At 42.2% G+C, this 14,913-nt stretch overlaps 1 protein-coding gene across 13 annotated transcripts in view; it reads right to left on the bottom strand.

The window, feature by feature from the left end:
• amph (amphiphysin) overlaps nucleotides 1-14,913 on the bottom strand; it is a 131,483-nt gene that overhangs the window by 45,959 nt on the left and 70,611 nt on the right. For all 13 annotated transcript variants that reach the window (XM_021612625.2, XM_036985497.1, XM_036985495.1 and 10 more), the window contains exon 9: nucleotides 2,338-2,420. In XM_021612625.2, the coding sequence (XP_021468300.1) occupies nucleotides 2,338-2,420 (83 nt within the window). The remainder of the gene's footprint in view (nucleotides 1-2,337; nucleotides 2,421-14,913) is intronic.

A 14,913-nucleotide genomic window follows, 5' to 3' on the forward strand; every position in this document is an offset into this window, starting at 1 on the left:
GCAAATGGTGCTCACACCAGATACTCTGATCCACGCCCTTAAGGGTTTTTTAAAGTATCTGTACTCCCAGTCATGTGAAATCCATAGATTTGGGCCTAATTTATTTATTTCAATTGACTGATTTCCTTATATATATTTTAAAATTTTACCTTTATTTTGACAGGGAAAACATTATTATTGAGACCACGGTCTCTTTTCCAAATGTGCCCTGTATAATACAATATAAAATACATATTATACACAAAATAAATATATCTACACATTAAAATACAAAACCACAAATAAAACTTCGTAAGCACAAATAAAACATCACAAATCACCCAGAAAACATTCATCCACAAATAAGTTCCCAGTCAATACTTTAAAATAGCCAGAATGGCACCAGGTCATCAAGATGAAATGTATTTAACATTTTGTTCCAGCAATACAGTGCATTGAAACTAAAAGCGGATTTACCTAGCTCGGTGCAGGCCCTAGGAACCAATCCTGTAAATGGATCAGGCAACTCAGGTGTCTATACTTCAACAGCACAGTTAGATGGAAGTTCATGAAGTAGGGCATAGGGAGTAATGTAGAGATCTATGGGTCTTTAGTCCAGACAACCTTTTCTGCTTCCTACTGCTTAGAGAAAGGCACAATCTGTTTCTGTAGAACAAGCCTACTTTAAATATTAGCTTCTTAACCAGCTCATCTACAATGCATTTGGAAAGTATTCAGATCCTTTGACTTTTTCCACACTTTGTTACGTTACAGCCTTATTCTAAAATGTATTAAATTGGTGCAGTGGTCTAAGGCATTGCCTTAGTGCTAAGGCATTGCCTTTCAGTGCTAGAGGCGTCACCACAGACACCCTGGTTCGAGTCCAGGCTCTATCACAACCGGACATGTTTGGGAGTCCCATAGGGCGGCACACAATTGTCCCAGAGTCGTCCGGGTTTGGCCGGTGTAGGCCGTCATTGTAAATACTGACTTGCCTAGTTAAAAGAAGAAATTAAGATGGGCAAAATAACACAGACACTGGACAGAGGAACAATGCCAAGAAGGCCAGCATCCCGGAGTCAACTATTCACTGTTGACGTTGAGACGTTGATGTGTTTTGAGGGTACTATTTAATGAAGCTGCCAGTTGACGACTTGTGAGGTGTCTGTTTCTCAAACTAGACACTAATGTACTTGTCCTCTTGCTCAGTTGTGCACCAGGGCCTCCCACTCCTCTTTCTATTCTGGTTAGAGCCAGTTTGCGCTATTCTGTGAATGGAGTAGTACACAGCGTTGTACGAGATCTTCAGTTTCTTGGCAATTTCTCGCATGGAATAGCCTTCATTTCTCAGAACAAGAATAGACTGGCGAGTTTCATAAGAAAGGTCTTTGTTTCTTAAGAAAGGTCTGTGTTTCTGGCCATTTTGAGCCTGTAATCGAACCCACAAACGCTGATGCTCCAGATACTCAACTAGTCTAAAGAAGATCAGTTTTATTGGTTCTTTAATCAGGACAACAGTTTTGAGCTGTGCTAACATAATTGAAAAAGGGTTTTCTAATGATCAATTAGCCTTTTAAAATGATAAACTTGGATTAGCTAACACAACATGCCATTGGAACACAGGAGTGGTGGTTGCTGATAATGGGCCTCTGTACGCCTATGTAGATATTCCATAAAAAAAATCAGCCGTTTCCAGCTACAATAGTCATTTAAAACATTAACAATGTCTACATTGTAGTTCTGATCAATTAAAAAATGTCAAAAACAAGGACATTTCTAAGTGACCGCAAACCTTTGAACGGTAGCGTAAATATATATATTTTTAATGTGAATCACATTTGTATTTGGCATACCCCCGACGGCATTGCGCGTACCCCGTTCTCCAGTTTGGGAATACCTGGCGTAGAGCATCTTTTGTTTCCAAAAAGTGTTCAAATTGTCAATAAAAGTTATGCCAACAGAGTGGCACTAGTCTTTAAGCCAGATATGAAGTGCTAAGAGCCTGCTGAAACTTTCACAGCCGTGACCCAGCGACGGCATGGGACCAGAGATAATCGGCTGCTTTTCAGGGCCTTTTAGGGTGTTGAACAGCTCAATAAAATCCTGTTTCATTAGCTCCGATGGACCCTTTTTGATATAATTTGATCCCACATGCATTACAACAGCCCTCTAGTATGTATAAGCTGGAAGTAGAAACCTAAGTGTTGTTGTCCATTCGTTTACTTCAATTAAGGGAGGGGTGGTAGGGTTAGGGGAAATTAATAAATATGTGGAAGTTTGGAAATGATGCAGACAATCACAATGATAGAACGCATAATCTATCTGCAATATTAAAGCTGACATATGGAAACTGCTCACCTGGGCGCTCCCTGTATGGTGAACATTTTGTCAGAGTGTTGCTCTCCCAGCTTGGTCATCACTTCATACAGCTGCTTACAGAGCTACAACAGCCAGAAGAGAGAGATAGAGGAAAGAGAGAGACAAATGTTGATGTGATAAAAGTGTTAAAGGTAGAACATCCAACTCCTTTCTTTACATGTTAGCATGGGCCTCGCACGTATCGCAATACCATATCAATATCATTTATATGAGGGGGGCCAGTTACCAATAGTGAAATACTACTTTTGTCATAGTGCACCAATTCCGCCATGTTGCCTCGTTCCTTCCCTGTCCTATTCAGTTCAATCATAAACAACAGCCAGCAAAAGAAAGTCTGTAACCACTAAATATCAGCATGAAGTAGTCACTGTTATTTATTATTTTTATGAACTTTTATTTATTCAGCTTAGCCCAATTGAGACCAAGGTCTCATTCCCAATGGTGCCCCGGGTACAAACATTTTCTCAGAAACAGGGGAGAGTTTTTTGTAACAAATAAACCACTACAATCAATCAAAACAACAGCCATCCTCAATTAATTCATTCAACACCAGAGTCCTAAACCGCCCTAGCGGCACCAGGCAATCAACATGCAAGGAATTTTGTAGGTTATTCCAACAATGGGGGGCACAAAAACTAAAGGAGGATTTACCTAAATTTGTCGAAACCAGAGGGACCTCAAGAGTTAACCAATTCTGTGAGTGGGTTCGGTAGCTCATTCTTTTATACGTTAGCAATTAAGTTAGGAAAGTTGGAAGCTTGTGTATTAGAGCTTTATAAACTAAAAGGGAATAGTGAAGTGATCTACAGGACTTTAATGAAGATCAGCCAACCTTTTGATACAGGATGAAGTGATAAAGCGAAGGGCGCCATGGTAGACGGCATCCAAAGGTTTAAGAGTAGTGGCTGCTGCAATCTGGTAAATGGTGTCACCATAGTCACGAACTGTCAGGAAAGTTGACTCTACCATCTGCTTCCTGCTACTTAGGGAGAAGCAAGATATTTTTCTAAAAAAGAAGCTTTGCTTTTTAACTAGCTCATCCATGTTCTTTAAACATTAAATCAATGGGAGAACCATCCAATGAATAAATATGTCATTCATCTGAAACATATTTGCGAGAACTAGAGAACAATGTATATTTAGTCTTGCCACATTAAGTACAACTGTTAAACCAACCAAGGCAACAAAGTCACAGACTGGTTAACATTTGGGGCAATTGCAGACATAACAGTGTCATCTGCGTACAGATGAATATTACAAGTTTCAACAGATAGACCAATATTATTTATATAACTAGTAAAGAGAACAGGTCCCAGTACCGACCCCTGCGGTACACCTTTTGTACTATCCAGGAAACTAGACTTGACACCATCAGAAATCACACACTGAGTCCCATCTGACAGATCATTCTCAAACCACTTGCACGAAGTCTGATCCAGGCCTATTTCAGTCATCCTTTGAATGAGAGTGTGATGGTCAACAGTGTCAAAGGCCTTGGAATGGTCTATAAATAAGGCAGCACAATGCTGTTACATGCTGACTCGATGGCCAAGTTGTGTACGTGAACGTTACAAAATAAATTAACAAATACGGGTTATTCAATCATTTCATCCAAACTGCTTGTGCGGGTCAACATCTACGATGCAAAATGCTAAAATAGATGTCCCGCCTCTACCACAAGCTTCCAACTTACCTAACTTCACAGGGTTGGTTAACTCTGGAGACTCCTTTGGTGTGTCCAGAGTTAGGTAAACCAGCCTTTAACTTCCTTGCACCCTATGTTTGGAATAATCTCCAAAATGCTTGGTGTTACTAGGGCAATTGACAGAGAATGTTTATAATGAAGAAAGTTTGTTTTAAATTGACTGTGTTTTGTATCTTATGTGTAAATTGTGTACTTTTATGTTTTTGTGTTGTACGGGGCTCATTTGCAAAAGAGACTTTAGTCTCAATATGACATCCCTGTTGACATCCCATCTCCTTATTGGTTTTCACAAAGATACAGCCACACGTGGTTGCTTGAAAGACAAACGAGATACTAATTTGAAACTACAAACTAAAAACTAACTAGGTTTTCCTTTTTATCTGTGAATTAATTGTCTGAGTAAAGAAATACAACATTTTTGTATGAGCCAAGTCAAAATTCTACAAGAAAACAGCTAAGGGGACAATACATGATCAGGTAAAATAACAACCCAATGTTCATCCCTCAGGACAAACTGCTAGCAACAGCTATCTAGCTTTTAATGTCCATTCATGTTTTATGTGCGTTTCCACCTGTCCCCAAATTAATATAGTTGGTTCATAGTTGGTTTTGGTATTTTAACCTGCATGTCAGGATCTCGTCTGGTCGGAATTTACAAAATCAACATGCGCACAATGGCCAGTGTAGCGAGTACGAACTAACATCCTGATCTTGGGAGCTTTTATAAATATTTGTAGGTATTTTCTGACTTTATTGAACAGAGAGAGAGGATGACAGTGGAGAAAGATAGAGAGAGGTTGTGTCAAAGGGCAGTGTTCCGGATTCAAACATATGTCGACACCGTAGGCTGCGGCACAGACCGCTCGACCACCTTAGGCCACCTGCCCACTCCCTTCTGACACAAACCCTCTTCCAACTTTCCTGTCTCTCTCTCACTGTCTCCATTCAATAAGATGAAAAATGTTGGACTACACCACTCTACAATTTTTTTTCTTCTACATTTCTAGAGACATCATACAGTGACTAAGTCTCGTACTACCATCCTGATCTCGTGGATCCGTGTAGCTAAACATATGTATTAAAAATGAAGGCTGTGGGCCGTATCCCATCCCACGCCGACACAGTATGTGTTCTTGCGGCAGCGGCTAAACCACCCCAGACTACATCTCTTTAGAAATCTTGAACCCAGTGACCACTCCTATAATAATAAGCAACCGGTGACTCTGACTCATTTTTTATCTTTATTTAACGAGGCAAGTCAGTTAAGAACCTAATTCTTATTTCTTATTTCAATGACGGCCTAGGAAAAGTGGGTTAACTGCCTGTTCAGGGTCAGTACCTTGTCAGCTTGGGGGTTTGAACTTGCAACCTTCCGGTTACTAGTCCAACGCTCTAACCACTAGGCTACCCTGCCACTCCATACTCAGAATCGGCAAATGCTACATCCTTCCAACAGTACACCTGTGCATCTTTTACATCCCAGTGCACAACAACATGGAAAATATTAAATATCTAAAGTCAGTATCAAAAACATGGATTTCATCTTGAGACACAATTATCTTTAAAATGAATCTCTTGTGGACAGACGCACGCCAAATCACATTTTATTTGTCACATGCACTGAACACAAAAAGTTACAGTGAAATGCTTACTTAAAAGTCCTTAACCAACAATGCAGTTAAGAAAAATAAGACTTAAGAAAATATTTACAAAATTAAATTAAAACTATAACGAGGGGTACCGGTACCGGTACCGAGTCAATGTGAAGGGGTACAGGTAAGTCAAGGTAATTACGGTAATATGTACATGTAGGTAGGGGTAAAGTGACTATGCACAGACAATAAACAGCGAGTAGCAGCAAGGGTCAATGCAAATAGTCCGGGTAGCCATTTTATTAACTGTTCAGCAGTCTTATGGCTTGGAGCCTTTTGGACCTAGACTTGCGCTCCGGTACCGCTTGCCATGCGATAGCAGAGAGAACAGTCTATGACTGTGGTGGCAGGAGTCTTTGACAATTTTCAGGGCCTTCCTCTGCCACCGCCTGGTATAGAGGTCCTGGATGGCAGGAAGCTTGGCCCCAGTGATGTACCGGGATGTATGTACTGCCCTCTGTAGTGCCTTGTGTTCGGATGCCGAGCAGTTGCCATACCAGGTGGTGATGGAACCGGTCAGGATGCTCTTGATGGTGCAGCTGTAGAACCTATTGAGGATCTGAGGACCCATGTCAAATCTTTTCAGTCTACTGAGGGCGAATAGGCTTCGTCGGGCCCTCTTCACGACCGTCTCGGTGTGTTTGGACCATGATAGTTTGTTGGTGATGTGGACACCAAGGAACTTGAAGCTCTCGACCTGCTCCACTACAGCCCTGGTCGATGAGAATGGTCCACGATCAGCTTCTGTGTCTTGATCACATTGAGGGAGAGGTTGTTGTCCTGGCACCACACTGCCAAGTCTCCGACCTCTTCCCTATAGGCTGTCTCATCGTTGTCTGTGATCAGGCCAACCACTTGAGTGGGTTGAGTCACTGATGTGATCTTCCTGTCTGGGTTGGCGCCCCCCCTTGGGTTGTGCCATGGCGGAGATCTTTGTGGGCTATACTCGGCCTTGGTAAGGAAGGTAAGTTGGTGGTTGAAGATATCCCTCTAGTGGTGTGTGGGCTGTACTTTGGCAAAGTGGGTGGGGTTATATCCTTCCTGTTTGGCCCTGTCCGTGGGTATCATTGGATGGGGCCACAGTGTCTCCTGACCCCTCCTGTCTCAGCCTCCAGTATTTATGCTGCAGTAGTTTATGTGTCGAGGGGCTAGGGTCAGTTTGTTATATCTGGAGTACTTCTCCTGTCTTATCCGGTGTCCTGTGTGAATTTAAGTATGCTCTCTCTTATTCTCTCTTTCTTTCTCTCTCTCGGAGGACCTGAGCCCTAGGACCATGCCTCAGGACTACCTGGCATGATGACTCCTTGCTGTTCCCAGTCCACTTGGCCGTGCTGCTGCTCCAGTTTCAACTGTTCTGCCTTATTATTATTGGACCATGCTGGTCATTCATGAACATTTGAACATTTTGGCCATGTTCTGTTATAATCTCCACCCGGCACAGCCAGAAGAGGACTGGCCACCCCACATAGCCTGGTTCCTCTCTAGGTTTCTTCCTAGGTTTTGGCCTTTCTAAGGAGTTTTTCCTAGCCACCGTGCATCTACACCTGCATTGCTTGCTGTTTGGGGTTTTAGGCTGGGTTTCTGTACAGCACTTTGAGATACCAGCTGATGTACGAAGGGCTATATAAATAAATTTGATTTGATTTGAATGCTGAGCTGTTGGCAATGAACAGCATTCTCACATAGGTGTTATTTTTCTAGGTGGGAAAGGGCAGTGTGGAGTGCAATAGAGATTGCATCATCTGTGGATCTGTTGGGGTGTTATGCAAATTGGAGTGGGTCTAAGGTTTCTGGGATGATGGTGTTGATGTGAGCCATGACCAGCCTTTCAAAACACTTCATGGCTACAGATGTCAGTGCAACGGGTCGGTAGTCATTTAGACAGGTTATCTTGGCGTTCTTGGGCACAGGGACTATGGTGGTCTGCTTAAAACATGTAGGTATTACAGACTTAGTCTGGGACAGGCTGAAAATATCAGTGAGTACACTTGCCAGTTGGCCAGCGCATGCTCTGAGTACATGTCCTGGTAATCCGTCTGGCCCTGTGGCCTTGTGAATGTTGATCTGTCTACAGATTGTGTTCGTTCCATGTTAATGAATTCTGTGTTCCTGGTCCAAAATGACCGCCCCATTATAGCTGATTATAAATACATAAATGATCACCTAATGTTGTGTTAGATCTTTTTTTACCTTTATTTAACTAGGCAAGTAAGTTAAGAACAAATTCTTATTTTCAATGACAGCCTAGGAACAGTGGGTTAACTGCCTGTTCAGGGGCAGAACGACAGATTTGTACCTTGTCAGCTCGGGGATTTGAACTTGCAACCTTCCGGTTACTAGTCCAATGCTCTAACCACTAGGCTACCCTGTATGCCTCATTGACCTGAGCTCATTCAACTCGTTTTTGGGTTTTAAAAAAATGTATAATGTATGGATTATTTTGACTATAACAAATACTCAGATAAAACATATTGTGCTATCTATCACAGACTACTTTGTGTCAAAGTTGAGCAAGAACTCTCTCTTCCTCACCAGTGTCATGATCAAAGATATGATCAAGAGCCTCACATACAGTATATTGTTTGGTCATTGTGCTGCCACATAATGAATTGTGAGCAAGGCCTCAAAAAAGCTTTTTATACCAAAGCTGCGAGAAAAGTTCTATATATTCTTAAAACAATGTTGCGATTGTTTGTGAGAATGCCAACAGGTGTGATTCTCGTGGAGGAAAGATTCTATTGGGGAAAGGTTCCCTTGGGGGTTGCCATGGAAGCCAAGAAGGGGAGTGAGGTGTAAGTGTGTGTGTTCAAACACACATGCATGTGGGGGTCTGGGAGAGGCAGTCCATCTAATGAATGGGCATGTGACTGAACTCAATTTTGTACACAGTAATTGTAGTCACACCCATTCATTTCTAATGACCGGTCATTTTTTACCGGGAACACCACAGATGTACAAAAGTTCAATAAAACACCAAAAAGTATTCTGTGTGTTCAGATGCCCTGTGTGGACAAAGTCATGGAACCTTATGACAATCAGATTAAATGAACTACATTTTTCAAAGAGAAAACCTGTCAAATCGGTCCAATTCGACCGGAACACAGCAGGAGTGTTAAAGGTCTTACTCACATCGGCTATGGAGAGCATGATCACACAGTCATCTGGAACAGCTGGTGCTCTCATGCATGCTTCAATGTTGCTTGCCTCAAAGCGCAAATAGAAGTAATTTAGCTTGTCTGTTAGGCTCGCGTCACTGGGCAGCTCACGGCTGGGCTTCTCTTTGTAGTCCGTAATAGTTTGCAAGCCCTGCCACATCCGACGAGCACCAGAGCCGGTGTAGTAGGTTTCAATCTTAGTCCTGTGTTGACGCTTTGCCTGTTTGATGATTAGTCTGAAGGGCATAGCGGGATTTCTTATAAGCATCTGAGTAAGTGTCCCGCTCCTTGAAAGTGGCAGCTCTACCCTTTAGCTCAGTGCAGCTGTTGCCTGTAATCCATGGTGCTGGTTGTTATATGTATGTACAGTCACTATGGGGATGACGTCATCAATGCACTTATTAATGAAACCAGTGACTGATGTGGTATACTCCTCAATACCATCGGACGAATCCCAGAACATATTTCATACTGTGCTAGCAAAACAGTCCTGTAGCTTAGCATCTCCGTCATCTGACCACTTCCGCATTGAGTGAGTCGCGATTTGTGGTGGTAAATAGACAGCTCCAAAAAATACATGGTACATTGTGTGGTCTACAGCTTATCATGTGATACTCTACCTCAAGCGGGCAAAACCTCAAGACTTCTTTAATTTTAGATTTCGCGCACCAGCTGTTATTGACAAATAGACACAGACCCCCACCCCTCGTCTTACCGGAGGCAGCTGTTCTGTCTTGCCAATGTATGGAAAACCCAGCACACTGTATACTCTATTATCCATGTTGTCGTTCAGCCACGACTCTGTGAAACATAAGAAATTACAGTTTTTAATGTCCCATTGGTATGATAATCTCGAATGGAGCTCATCCAGTTTATGCTCCAATGATTGCATGTTGGCTAGTAGGATGGATGGTAGAGGCGGGTTACTATTCCAACGAATTCTCACGAGGCAGCTGGATCTGCGTCTCATGTATCAGCGTCTCCTCTTCATGTTAATGACGGGGATTTGGGCCTGGTCTAGGAGCAGCAGTAAATCCTTCACGTCCAACTTGTTAAAGAAAAAGCTTTGTCCAGTTCGAAGAGAGTTATCGCTGTTCTGATATCTAGGAGCTCTTATCGTTTATAATAGACGGTGGCAGAAATATTATGTACAAAATAAGTTACAAACAACACGAAAAAACACAAAATAGCACAATTGGTTAGGAGTCCGTAAAACGGCAGCCACCCCCTTCGGCACCATTCTCAATCAAAGGCCTAACATTATTGGTAGTAGGATCTGTCGACAGACTGTGGGATGACACGACTAATGAGGAACTTCGTTCCAGTACGCTAATTTTTATTCACTGATCATTTGGACAAATCACGATTTCGCAGGTGCTTGCTGGTTGATCCAGAGTACTCAAAGATAAAGGATCAATTAAATAAATACAAAATAAATCAGGGTTGTGGTCAATTCCATTTGAAGGTAGTCAATTCAGGAAGTGATTTAAATGTAAAATTCACAAATTGAAAAACTTTTGAAATAAATAACTTCTACTTTTCAGTTTATTCAGATGCCATAAAAAATTGATATTGAATTGTAATTTCAGTTCTCTTCCTGAATTAACTGGCCTTCAATTGAATTGAACCTACCCTCAGCGGGTAGATGCGAACCAAATGCATTCTTACAAGGCGACATTATCTTAACTCCACATTTACTGGATTGGTTGAACGGTGCAGAAGGATTAGAAAGAAAAAGGCCATCACAAGCGTTTATTTTACATCTGCAACTTAGGTTAAATTGACTCAAACTCTGAAATAAATGAAAAATGAATTAATGAGGCACAATTTATATTTTTCCCTGCAGAGGGCAGTCTAGAACCAGAAGCTAAAATGGATGTCTGTCACCGCAAATGTTGAACTTCGAGATAAAAATGTCAGGACACACACACACACGCGATGTGGATGGGTAGTGAGGATAGGAATTGCAAGAGGCTATAGTTTAGGGAATAGGGTACCATTTGGGACACAACAGAACTCATATTATATTTCCATTGCCTACAAAGAATAACGCTAAAAACAACAGCTCAAATGAGTAGTGTAAGATTAATACTTTGACACACCTTAGTAACACAATGACCTTTATATTCACCAGTAATACTGCTGACAGCCAATGCAATATAATAGGCTTAATATGTGGCAGTTACTGTAGTCCTTTCCCTAGACCTCAGTAAGACAATTACAATCTTACATAACAGTGCTGTCCCTGCTAGTTGGAAATGCAGTAATTTGAACACAGGATAATAAGGTTTAAGTGGGTAAGTGTGAGCGAATCATGTGCTGGCCTAAAATTATTTCAGGAAGTCAAATAAAAACATCATCATTGATGAGTATTTTCCTCAGTGCACTTCATTAATGGAGTTGAAATAGCATTGAGCCAAACACAGATTGAGTCTGTAATACCTACATGTTTCAAGCAAACCACCATAGTCCCTGTGTCCAAGAACACAAAGGCAACCTAACTAAATGACAACAGACCCGTAGCACTCACGTCCGTAGTCATGAAGTGCTTTGAAAGGCAGGTGATGGCTCACATCAACACCATTATCCCAGAAACACTAGACCCACTCCAATTTGCATACTACCCAAACAGATCCACAGATGATGCAATCTCTATTGCACTCCACACATCCCTTTCCCACCTGGACAAAATGAACACTTATGTGAGAATGCTATTCATTGACTACAGCTCAGCGTTCAACAACATAGTACCCTATGGTACTAAGCTAAGGATCCTGGGACTAAACGCCTCCCTCTGCAACTGGATCCTGGAGTTCCTGATGGGCCACCCCCAAGTGGTGAGGGTAGGTAGCAACACATCTGCCATGCTGATCCTCAACACTGGAGCTCCCCAGGGTTGCGTGCTCAATCCCCTCCTGTACTCCCTGTTCAACCACGACTGCATGGCCAGGCACAAAGCCAACACCATCATTAAGTTTGCAGACGACACAACAGTGATCACAGACAACGACGAGACAGCCTATAGGGAGGAGGTCAGAGACCTGGCCGGGTGGTGCCAGAATAACAACCTATCCCTCAATGTAACCAAGACTAAGGAGATGATTGTGGACTAAAGGAAAAAGAGGACCAAGCACACCCCCAATCTCATCAACAGGGCTGTAGTGGAGCAGGTTGAGAACTTCAAGTATCTTGGTGTCCACATCAACAACAAACTAGAATGGTCCAAACACACCAAGACAGTCGTGAAGAGGGCACGACAAAGCCTTATCCCCCTCAGGAAACGAAAAAGATTTGTCATGGGTCCTGAGATCCTCAAACGGTTCTACAGCAGCAACATCCAGAGCATCCTGACTGGTTGCATCACTGCCTGGTACGGCAATTGCTCGGCCTTCGACCGCAAGGCACTACATAGGGTAGTGCATGCGGCCCAGAACATCACTGGGGCTAAGCTGCCTGCCATCCAGGACCTCTACACCAGGCGGTGTCAGAGGAAGGCCCTGAAAATCGTCAAAGACACCAGCCACCCCAGTCATAGACTGTTCTCTCTACAACCGCATGGCAAGCGGTACTGAAGTGCCAAGTCTAGGACAAAAAGGCTTCTCAGTTTTTACCCCCAAGCCATAAGACTCCCGAACAGGTAATCAAATGGTTACCCGGACTATTTGCATTGTGTGCCCCCCCCAACCCCTCTTTTACGCTGCTGCTACTCTCTGTTTCTCATATATGCAGTCACTTTAACTATACATTTATGTACATACTACCTCAATTGGGCCGACCAACCAGTGCTCCCGCACATTGGCTAACCGGGCTATCTGCATTGTGTTCCACCACCCACCACCTGCCAACCCCTCTTTTACGCTATTGTTACTCTCTGTTCATCATATATGCATAGTTACTTAACCATATCTACATGTACATACTACCTCAAATCAGCCTGACTATCCCGTGTCTGTATGTAGCCTCGCTACTTTTATAGCCTCGCTACTGTTATTTTTCACTGTCTTTTTGCTGTTGTTTTATTTCTTTACTTACCTATTGTTCACCTAATCCCTTTTTGGCACTATTGGTTAGAGCCTGTAAGTAAGCATTTCACTGTAAGGTCTACACCTGCTGTATTCGGCGCACGTGACAAATAAACTTTGATTTGATTTGATGCCCCTGAACCAGTATTCCTCAGAGGACACAGAGTTGTAAATTCAGTCCAACACAGTACTGGCATGTTTATTTCAGGTGATTTATCAAAGGTTAACGAAAATGGCGTTAGCAGTTTCTGTCACTCTCGTAACATTCTCCTGACTTGCCTTAGTAACATGTTCACATTGGTATTCTGAAGCTCTATGACTATGTTCAGAATTCAATATTTCAATGGCAAACCAGAGACAAAGAGAGCTGAGTTCTGGTTCACAGGCTTGCCTTACCTCTGATATTTCCCACACACAAACAAATTATGATTGACTAGCATTTCTGAAGGAAAGAGGAAGGCCTAAATTATAATGTTTCACTCTTGATCACTGACAGGTAGAGAGGTGTTATTACAGAAACTGCAGGAGCAAATTTGAAGCTATAATGCTAGGTTTTCAGCCCATATTTGAAGTGAAAGGATTTTAATGTTCTAATTACAAGAGTTAAGTGCAGCAAAATCTTAATATAAACCCTTTATTTCTAGGTAAATAATTCTACATTTGACAAAAAATGTATTCTGCTCAAGGAGACACATGTAAACGTCTTGTGTATTGACGTTTTCAATTCCACATTAAGTCATTACCATCGTGAGCTGTAATTTTCATGCTCCTTGAATCAGCAATTTGTCCATTTCCATTTGAATAAATTGTTGAATTAGTAATTTGGTGTATGTCTTAGTGAATGGTGGAAAGATATCAGAACATTTAAAAAAGTGGGCTATATGATCAAGGCTAATGTGATATGATGTAAGCCCATGATTAGGCTATAGAAGTAAAGAGCGGTGATGATTGTTTTGGAAAACCAGAATTACAGTTACTTGCTCATCTTCACTGTCTGGTGCTTGAGGTTGGTCAAGCGGTTAGGGCTGCCTCACTGAGAATGTATGCAATCTCCTGCCTGCGTGGGATCGAATCCCGGCCCCACCGGTCTAACCACTAGGTTACCTGAGGCGACAGGTAGCCTAGTGGTTAGAGTGTTGGGCCAGTAACCGAAAGGGTTACTGGGTCAAATCCTTGAGCTGACGAGGTAAAAATGTGTCGTTCTGCCCCTGAACACTGTTCCCCAGTAGGTTGTCATTGTAAATAAGAATTTGTTCCTAACTGACTTGCCTAGTTGAATAAAGGTTACACACACTATGTTCCCTCTGTCTCCCAGCTCTCTTCTGTATAAAATGAACTTCAAAAAAATAGTGGGAAGAAAAGTATGTGAATACCTGGATTTCTGCATAAATTGGTCATAACATTTTATCTGATCTTCATCTGAGTCACAACAATAGACAAACACAGTCTGCTTAAACTAATAACACACAAACAATTATAATTTTTCAGCAATTTATTGATCACACCGTGTAAACATTCACAGTGCAGGTTGGAAAAAGTATGTAAACCCATGGTTTTAATAACAGGTTGACCCTCATTTGGCAGCAAAAACCTCAAACAAACGTTTTCCGTAGTTGCGGATCAGACCTGCACAACGGTCAGGAGGAATTTTGGACCATTCCTCTTTACAAAACTGTTTCAGTTCTACAATATTCTTGGGATGTCTAGTGTGAACCGCTCTCGAGGTCATGCCACAGCATCTCAATCGGATTGAGGTCAGGACTGACTGTGACACTCCAGAAGGCGTATTTTCTTCTCTTCAAGCCATTCTGTTGTCGATTTACATCTGTCAAATAGGTTGTTGTCCTGTTGCATCACCTAACTTCTGTTGAGCTTCAATTGGCGGACAGATAGCCTTACATTCTCCTGCAAAATCTTGATAAACTTGGGAATTCATTTTCCCGTCGATGATAGCAAGCTGTCCAGGCCCTGAGGCAGCAAAGCAGCCCCAAACCATGATGCTCCCTCCACCATAGTTTACA

Source organism: Oncorhynchus mykiss, chromosome 8, assembly GCF_013265735.2.
Source record: "Oncorhynchus mykiss isolate Arlee chromosome 8, USDA_OmykA_1.1, whole genome shotgun sequence".
NCBI lineage: Eukaryota > Metazoa > Chordata > Actinopteri > Salmoniformes > Salmonidae > Oncorhynchus > Oncorhynchus mykiss.